Below are 9,866 nucleotides of genomic sequence, written 5' to 3'. Positions count from 1 at the left end.
CTACCTAGAGCAGTTTGGCAGCCGGGCATAAATCAACGAGGGAGGGACAGTTGGTACTCTTGGTCTGATGGGAATTTTTATTCCATCGTGCATAAACCTTGAGGGATGAGTATTATTATTGTTTACTAGATGTTTTAAACTTAAGTTAAATAATTGCCCAATAATTATTTAGAAAAATGCCTTTTGGGGAGAAAATTTAACTATTTGTACCTAAGGATGATATCAACAAAATATAGCGGACTGTAGAAGTCACCGCGTACAAAAATATTGCGTAAAAGAAAATAGCATAATTATTAAATGTATTTTTTCTACTTTTTTTACTATGATTTTAATACCTACTCTGCCTACATGTCGTAATTACTTCAGCATCGCCGTGTTGACTCAATAACCATACCCATTCGCGATGGAAACTTATAAAAATGTGTTATCTTTCAGCTGAGCTACTCCTACAAAACCTTTTTGTTTTGTGTAATCATTTCAATAATTGGAAAACTAATCTACCTTCGGAAAACGACCTATTTTTAAATTTCGTAATAAAGTTTATGATTCGCCTAACGAAAATAAATATATATATATTTTTTACCTAACATTGCCAAATAAATACACAGCAAACAAAATGCAGATTCAAAACAGCTAAAAATAACGAACATTTAAAATTTAAAAAAAAAAATATCTTTCTCGGCTTTATGGCAATAATCTATTTTTGTCGTACAGATGATAGTACGTTTTTTAATGGCATATAAATACATTTTAGCCAACACTATTATTCTGTATGATAAAAGGAAGTATAATTGCGCACCTAACAAAGCAAGGTACTCGTGTAGACGCGAGCAGGACTGAGTCACGTGACCACTTAAACACTTTGTGATAACAACACGGACACCGAGCGCTCAACAGTAATGGTTCAGGGAGGTGACCTTCCGTGCAAGTCGGGAATTGTGGTACATTTCTTATCATATCAGTTGTTGAGCAGCCGGGTCATCGAGTGCGCGTGTACTTGCAGGCCATGCTACGTGAATATAGCGCTGGAAATAACTCAGAGCTTCTTGAAAATGACAGCTGTAGAATAATCTATAGAAATAAAGGTAAGTTTACGTTGCAATCTTGTGTTTGGTAAAAGCCACATGTGTATGCATTTGTGTAGGTGATTTCACCGTGAAACAACAACCCGCGACTTAGTCCATTCTTGTTCGCTCCTTCTGACAACTTGTTCGTTGTTTAACTGTCACTACACAACATAAGTATTTACAAGTTATAAAGCTTACATTTGCTTGTATGATATATATTTTTTTGTTGATAACTATTCTTTTATCCAGGAAGAGGCCAGAATGAACACGTCAAATCATTACGATGACTTTATAGTCAAAAGATACATGAATTAAAGAAAATTATTTAAGTGCAAATTTCATAATTGGTTAGGCCATCATGAGAAACTGATGGTTCGGGGATAAACAATTTTATCGTATCACTTCCCTATTATTTAATGTACAACTTTTCAAACCCCACAAAAACAACATATTATACATATATATATATATATATGTGTGTGTGTGTGTGTGTGTGTGTGTATACACTATATACTACTCTAGACTCGTAAATTTCGTCCTGTCACAGTAAAGTAAACCCAAAATATCCCCAGGCCCAGGGATATTGGTCCCCCCCCCCCCAACCCAATTTCTCATGCTGTTCCCCCTCTCTTGACTGCCCTGGTGGGGGTGGGGGACTCCATGGCCCCTTCCAAGAAAGATTTAGATGTGTTCAAAGTAGTGTCGTAGCAAATAAATGTAAGTACTATGTACCAGATTGAACACCATTTAAAAACAACCTTTAGTTTTGTTCCAAGGTTTGTCCTATTTGTTTGGTTGTTAGACTGTTTATTTGTGTCAGTGTCATTTGTTTATTTGTCGTGTTTGTGTTTTTTATTGTGCTTGTATTTGGTGTTATAATTCTTTTACCAATGTTGTTGTTCTTTGTATTCATCGTGTACAAACTAGCACCCTCAGTAAGGGATGTTGGTGTGCATTTCACAATTGTAAATAAATAAAATAAATATTGGAAAAGTCATAAAGAGAATAATACAATGACAACAAATGTAAACATTTCTTCCAATCTTTTCATTGTTTAAAACCACAACTCTGCAGAGCCCTGGGCCCTGCAAGGCACAATATTTTGGAGAAGGACCTTATTGGTGGCCCTGGGGGGGAAGAAGGGGGTAGCGTAAAGGGGGCGTAAAATTTCTCTATAAAATTTGAAAAGTTAACTTTTTTTTTTTTCAAATTTAAGCTAACCTGAGTGAACTAAAATTTTTGACAGTGGGTTTGCTCAGGCTGGTTTTAAAGAAAGACTATCGAAAAAATTCCTATGAAGTCACGTCATCATATGAGGCAATAAAAACTTTGAAACTTTTCCTAATACCAAATCATGAAAACGTTCTTGCCCGTTAGTGTTCATATTTTTTCACAGAAAACTGGACAAACCAGGAAAATATGAATGTAAAGGGCCGACTCGGGGCTTCGCTAGTCGCTAATCTCGGGACGGAGTCCTGGCCTGCCCGGGCCTTGAGCCAGCCCTGTTGATGTCGATACTTAAAAGTTAAACATTAATGCAAATTGATGTCTACCCTACAAAATTATCCAAGTACATTTATTTTCTGTTTGGAACCTAACGATGAACTCGAGAGTAAGAAATCACATATCTGTAGAAAAATGAAAGTTATCATATACGTCAGGTGACATTCATTCCACTCAGAGGACGAGGAAGTAAAGTCCTGTGATAAAATGAAAGCAACTCGGCAATTACTTTTTCTGCACTGGATTTTATATTAGTCCGACACTGTCCATTATTTAATTTTAATTTATGGTAGTTGTTAAGTGTGACAACATTTATATATTATGTTGTTAATGTTTGAAAAAATTAGAGAAAAAAATTGGTTGTCTGTAAAGTCGGTTTACGGACGATAGTTATTAAACATGACAACGTCATAACAAAATATTGATGAAATGATCGCATACTGTTATGAATAAAATTGAATCATTTTTATTGAATTATCACTATTTTGTATGGATACGAAGAAGGAGTGAAATGAAATCTACAATTTAATTTATAAATTTACTTTTATTTGCACTCATTAATTCAAATATGTTTATTACTTTAACAAAGAAATTATTTTAACTATAACTTTTATACATGTTTGCTATTTAACTTCTTCCAATCTGTGTTATTCTGTTAAGGATAGGACGATGATAGGAAAAGTAGGAAACGAATGGGACTGTTTCAAGGATGATGTGAAGGAAAATGGCTTACCCAACACCAAGATGCAGTCAAAAATAATATATTTGCGCCACGGACTCTGCAGCAATGCTAGGAGGAACGGGTTAGCAAAGAGCAATGAAAATGTTACAATGAAATGCATGAAAACAGAATTACGCCACGGACTCGGTCACAATGCTAGGAGGTTCAGGTTAGCAAAGAGCAATATAAAATGAGCGTAATGGGACACAGTGAAATGGGACAATGTGCATAACGGGACACTTTTTTGTGCGTGCAGCCGGCATTCATCAATTTATTAGACGTTGTCACGTCAACAAATGGGTGCGTGTACTTAGAAGTTGTACTTACTTGGCGTAATAAAACCCAACTAATTTTGTATGTAAATAATAGAAATTAAATAATAAAGGTAATCGAGTGATATAAATACGGTTAGTAAAGTAGGTATAAATTCAATCAAATAAAAATATTTAATTAATAAATCAAATCAATAAATATGCTATTTATTCTAATTTATTAATTTTAATTATTTATTAAATAATAATGAAATAATTCTTAATGCAAATAAATTATACATACAGGAACATAACCTCACTTATATAATTTGACCAGTTTCCAATATCAATCAATTTAAAAACACACTTAATTTTATTTGTATGTAGTATTTTTTTTCCATCGTGTGAAAATTTTGTTGCAGGGTGCACACATCATAAAAATTCATTTAAATCATTTTTTCAATACATGCATAAAGAAGTAAAATAAAAAAATAAAAATAAAAATTTTGCCCGGGCAAAAATTCATACTCAAATCCAGTTTTATTCCTCTTAGTATAATTTTCTCACATCGGCGTTGGAAAGTTTCTATACATTGAAACAATAAACCTTCATAAAAAGATTTGATTGTTTTTATTGATCTGAAGTCAACTGTTAATAGGATTGGCGTGGAAGATTGAAGCATTGTATTGGAGATGTGACAGAGAGTGTGTTGATAGGGAAGCTCCGAGGCTGATGGAAGGTCAGATGTGAAGGGCAAATGATAACATTTGCCCTGACACGTCTGTCTCTCTGTCGCTCCCTGTTTCATTGTTGCCCTGAGGAGAACTGTTTTCTTCCTTGACACTAGAACTGCAATGGCTTCTGTGCTACTATACATACAGCCCCTTGTGACTTTTCCCCTGATTTTTTTTTTTTTTTTTTTTAAATTTTGGCGATGCCGTGTTTTCATCCTTCTATTTCTTTGGTGTTTTAGTGTTTTGTACTGCATTATGGGGTTTACCCTTTCCCTGCTTTTTTTTTACTGGTCTCTGCTTGAAATGTGTAATGAGAAAGTTAGTCCAGGGTATATGCCTCCTTAATATTCTTAAAAAGTCCTTAATTCATCTTTTTAATTAAATAAGTAGTGTCCTTAAAAGTCCTTCATTTTCACTAAGTATCCCTAAATTCTCCTTAATAAATGCTGGTAGCGTACAAGTAATGTACAAATGCGGGTATTTTAATGTTCTTTTGTTTCTTACTTGGCTGCAAACAACACTTTGCGCATTAGAAACGGTGAATTTCGGACCATGTGTTTACATTTTATGTAATAAAAAACTTATGAATTGGTTTTCCATATTTGATATTTCACCTTTAAACTTAAAAAAGGAGCATTTTGCTGTCTTACTTTGAACATGTTAAGTAAATGTAATTAGTGGCCAGAGTAAAGTTTAGGGCTACAAATTTCAGAGATACACTGCTTTGGTTAGATATGTGTTCCAGAGATAATTCTGGACAATAAGGGCTTATCTGTAAGAACTGATATTTGTGATATTGCAAATTGTTATATATATATTGATAGTGACAAAGGTTATAAAGCAAAGGTGTCCTTAAAAGTTCATTAATATATTTTTTTTAATTCAGTAAGAGGGTACGAAGCATGCAGTCCTCCATCCACGACGGTAGTTGCAACGTTTCCTCGGAGCTGTGACTTTGAGCAGTGAAGAGAGTGCGGAGGCGCGCGGAGAGAGTGCGGAGGCGCTCGGAGAGAGTGCGGAGGCGCTCGGAGAGAGTGCGGAGGCGCTCGGAGAGAGTCCGGACGTTCTTGTCGTGGCGTAACTTGCGCCAAACTGACTTGCTGGTTGCAGAAATGAGCGCACCTCCGGAGACCAACGGAGAGGCAGCTCGGCACGCTGAAATGCCTCTGGAAACGTTAAAGAAAAATATCCAGGTAAGTCCATGGATGTTTGATTAGTTCTTGTCACACACACACATTTAATGAATCGATGTTGAAACCAGTTCCGAGAATTTCTTCCTCACTATAAATATACTTATAAAATACTTAAAAAAATATATTACTTGGATGAAATCAAAAAGTCATTGGGTTTGCAAACTGAACTCCATTAAATAGTGTGCATTGCAGTCAGGGGCATACTCAAGGGGAGGGGTTGGGGGATAATCCCTTCTTAAATATTAATATAAATCTATCATTCCCACCAAAAAAAATTGAAAGAATAAAGGAAACGAGTGGGTAAAGTGGTTCTGTCCCCACCAAAACCTGAAATGAAACTCACAAACATTGCCGATTGCACTGATGTGATCATTTATTGTTTACTTAGGTACGGTTAATAAATTAGCAAAAAAGATGTTTTATTTAAAAAATCTCAAGGTACAAAGATATGGAATGATGTGTATCGTGTTAGGTTTGCTATCAGAATGCTTGCGTACCAGGCTTCGTTTAAGTTCAATTTGTGTAATATAGTTTCCAGAAGTTAGTCCAGTTCATTGGAATGCATGGCACCAGGGGCGTAGCCAGGGGGGGTTTTTAGGGGTTTTACCCCCCGCCCCCCCCCCGCCCCCCCTTCCTTAGCACCAAATCTTTAATTAATTTCTTATTCGTCGCTCAAACAAATTTCATATTAAAATTAATAAAATTTTTACCATTACAATATTTAAATTTAAGTACCGAAAACTGCTAAAACAGCACTATTTTACACCTTAAAATCCAAATTTTCCCGGGGGAGGACCCCCGGACCCCCCAGCTTTAATACGGGGGAGGGGGGCCCCATGCTTCTTAACACCCCCCCATACACAAATCCTGGCTATGCCACTGCACGGCAGTATTCGCCTCGTGAGGCGCGGGGGGACTTGTCGCAGTCAGTACGCCGTGCGCGTGTGCAGGCTCTCCAGGCGAGCGCGCTGGAGCAACTGGAGGCGTCGCTGTCGCGGGTCACCGGCCAGTTCCTGGCCGACGTGGGGAGGGCGGGGCTGCCCGCCCACGACAGCTACCACAGTCACGACAGCCATGACAGCCCCAAGTACAGGAACAGGGTGTGAGTGTCGCTCTCTCTCTCTCTCTCTCTCTCTCTCCTTTCCAGCGTCTTCATCGCACGTCATCGAGTTAAACACGCTTCCGACATCTTCCCGCGCGCCATCCTCGTCCTCTTGCATGAGGGGGCACTCAGCCTGCTTTGTCAGAGGGAAACACGCGTTTGGTCTCTTCCAGACTACTTTGTTGTCGGCATCATGAGGACACTTAGCTTAGTTTAAAGTTTTTTTTTGATGTCTAACATCTCAGCTTTCGGTACATGGCATTTGGTAGTCGAGTAATTTTGTAAGGGAACAGATATGTGTAACTGATGGTGCTTCTATCTAGTGAATTTTTTAACAAGGATGACAGTATTTTAATAAAAATTTCCTTGTCCAAAAAGCTGGAGGTGAAGTGTAAAAATAAAGGTACGTTAGTCTCAATTTTGAAATGTATCTTCAGAAAAAATCTGAATCTGTGTTTTTTTTTTTTTTATATATAAACTTGGATGTCAGAAAAGGCCTAGTTGACTGCTCACACTGCCGTGGCGAATGAGTTCCTGCGAGTTGCGCACACGCAGTCGTGCCGTGCGTCCTGGTAGCGTGTGTGTGTGTGTGTGTGTGTTTGCGTGCGCAGCAAGGGGGGCGGGCCGGCGTCGGAGAAGCACTTCGCCCCCAGGAGCTCGCTGCTCACGGACCTGTTCGAGGTGAAGCACGTGCGCACCATCTACAACATCTTCTGCGCGGTGCTCATCGCCGTGCTGGTGCACACGGCCGCCCGCGAGCTGGTCGCCACCGGCACGTGAGTCGCGCCTCCCGGCTCCTCCTGGTCCGTGCGACCGGCTTCTGGCGTCTGTGCATGAGTTGGCATCGCACTCACATCCCACGTCTTCGCTCCTGCTTACCACAGAGACACGCGTATATTGCGGCAATGTCACCGCTTGCTGTATGACGAGCACCTAATGATGAGTCATGCGAGTCCGACGATATATTTTTTATACTTGTGTCTAAGATTCGGGCATGCAGACCAAATTCATTCTCCAACTATATTATATAGTATATATCCTTGTTAAACTATAACTTAAGAGCAAGGTTGTAAATATAATTTTTTTTTTTTTTTTTTTTCAATTCTTTCAGACATATACATTGGCATGCAGACTTTTTTTTTTTATTGTGTTGTGGCGATGTAATGTTTGAAGGATTACCTATTGATATTTTTTTTGCCACTTGGGCAAGGCCATCAATGAAGCCATGATGGAAGGAGTAACGGAAAAATATCCCAGACGAGGCATGTCTTCTAGAGATCAGATAATAATGAAGGTTACTGCAAGTTGACTGTCTTCACATCAAACAATTTAACTGAATTGATTTCAGGACTTTATTTAGATTTACCGAACTTCATATTTGATCAAATTTGAACTCTTTACTTTGTGACAATTTACTCTTAATTTTAACTTGGACAGAACATAACTATAGTACAAGAATTTTTTTTTTATTATTACAGTTTGGTGCTGCTGTTGGTAGTTGTGTGTGTGTGTGTGTATGTGTTGTCGCAGGGTGAACCTGGAGTTTGAGCTGATCAGCTGGAACTTCTCGAAGCTGGACAAGGGGGCGTGTATCTGGTCCGCCATGACGCTGGCCTCCATGGCTGTGTACCCGGGCTTCAGGGCGTGGGCTGGCCGGCGGGCGTCTCTACCCCCCGGTTGTGAGTCTCTCCTCTCTTTCAGGGTAGCTGCATCCCCCAAGAGTCTCAAAAGTCACAAAATATTTTTCCATTTGAATGCATTTCATGTGTAGCTTCAGAAAAGAAAATCTTAATATATATATATAAATCCAGTGTCCTGATGTTTGTTTCCAGTGAACTCTTCGCCAAGTCAACCGATTTCGATGAAAATTGGCGTTTATGTGTAATTTTTTTCCAACTTTAGAGATAGGATAGTTTTTATTTCGATTAATGGTCTTAATAATTTATAATTAATAATAAATAAACTGATTATCAATGTTGATTGGTGTTTAAGCCCGGGAAACAGTGGGTACTTAGTCTCCATGACAACGTTGCGTGTATAGTTGTATTAAGTTTTTGTCAAAATTAATTAATTATAATTTTATTTAATTTGTTATATCTGTAAATAAGAGATTTGGTCTCATTTTTTCCCCCCATTGATACAACCGTGCGAAGCCGGGTCGGGCAGCTAGTCAATGATAAAAATTTGTGTTTTGCAATGAAATGCAGCTTCACATAGAGTAATATTTACGCAAGGTATGTATCAGCTGTGACAGTTCGTTGTTTTCCACAACATGTACCTAAAGTTAACCTTGGCTGTCAACTGTTTTTCCACCTCGTCACTGGAGAAAACCATTACTTCCCCCCCCCCCCCCCCCCCGCGGTAATAGTATAAGGCTTGGTGATCTCTGCAAGTGGCGGACAATAAAAAAACCTCTCTTGCTTGTACAGAAATATGGCCTGAGCACAATATAGTATCTGCAGTGTAGTGTAGTTTCCGCTTACTGTTATTGCATGTATGAAATGCAATGGTGCACATCACTAGTAAGCAGTTGTCTGTATTTGAATGAACCTTCTTGGAAACAAAGTATTTCTTTATTCGATGTTGCCCTATAGTTGAGACGATCATGTTATGTAAGGCATCCTTACTTAATGGCCATCTTACATGTAAGTTATCCTAGAAATTGGATGGTTTTATGATGCTTTATTTGAATTATTAGTATTTTTCATAGTACAGTATTTTTATATAAACTAAATGAAATTTTTAGGCACTTTAAAATTTCATGTAACTTATTTATTTTTCTTTCATTTATCTTTAGTATGAGAAATTATCAAAATCATTAATGGAGGCTAAAAAATTTTTATACATGAATACCGCTAGTAAACTCTCTTCTGTTCCTTCTATCCAAGCCGTGCGACGGCCGTGTGACGTGTGTGTGTGTGTTGGCAGCGGCGGCGCAGAAGTGCTGGGACCACGGCTGGCTGGTGGTGTTCCTGCTGTACGTGGCACTGTTCGTGTGGTTGTCCGTGCGCTTCCTGCTGCTCTGGGAGCTGCGCCCCGCCCTCAGCTTCGTGGTCCTCACGGAGCAGGTGCGTCCACTCATCTCCCCTCTCCCTTCCACCCTCTCCCCTCCCCCATCTCCCTTCCCCCTCTCCCCTCCCCCCTCTCCCTCCCCCCTCTCCCTCCCCCCTCCCTTCCCCCCTCTCCCTTCCACCCTCTCCCTTCCCCCATCTCCCTTCCCCCTCTCCCTCCCCCCCTCCCCCCTCTCCCCTCCCCCATCTCCCTACCCCTCTCTCCCTTCCACCCTCTCCCTTCC

At 39.3% G+C, this 9,866-nt stretch overlaps 1 protein-coding gene across 1 annotated transcript in view; it reads left to right on the top strand.

Moving 5' to 3' along the window:
- Positions 1 to 745: 745 nt before the first annotated feature.
- Positions 746 to 9,866, top strand: part of LOC134538978 (sterol O-acyltransferase 2) — a 32,670-nt gene continuing 23,549 nt past the window's right edge. Inside the window, exons 1-6 of the mRNA XM_063380633.1 lie at positions 746 to 1,085; positions 5,387 to 5,469; positions 6,420 to 6,571; positions 7,183 to 7,347; positions 8,102 to 8,250; positions 9,500 to 9,639. Coding sequence (XP_063236703.1) covers positions 1,007 to 1,085; positions 5,387 to 5,469; positions 6,420 to 6,571; positions 7,183 to 7,347; positions 8,102 to 8,250; positions 9,500 to 9,639 — 768 coding nt within the window. The 5' untranslated portion in view covers positions 746 to 1,006. The remainder of the gene's footprint in view (positions 1,086 to 5,386; positions 5,470 to 6,419; positions 6,572 to 7,182; positions 7,348 to 8,101; positions 8,251 to 9,499; positions 9,640 to 9,866) is intronic.

Source organism: Bacillus rossius, chromosome 14 (assembly GCF_032445375.1).
Source record: "Bacillus rossius redtenbacheri isolate Brsri chromosome 14, Brsri_v3, whole genome shotgun sequence".
Lineage (NCBI taxonomy): Eukaryota > Metazoa > Arthropoda > Insecta > Phasmatodea > Bacillidae > Bacillus > Bacillus rossius.
Note: the sequence above shows the minus strand (reverse complement) of the source record. Positions and strands in the feature narration are given on the sequence as shown.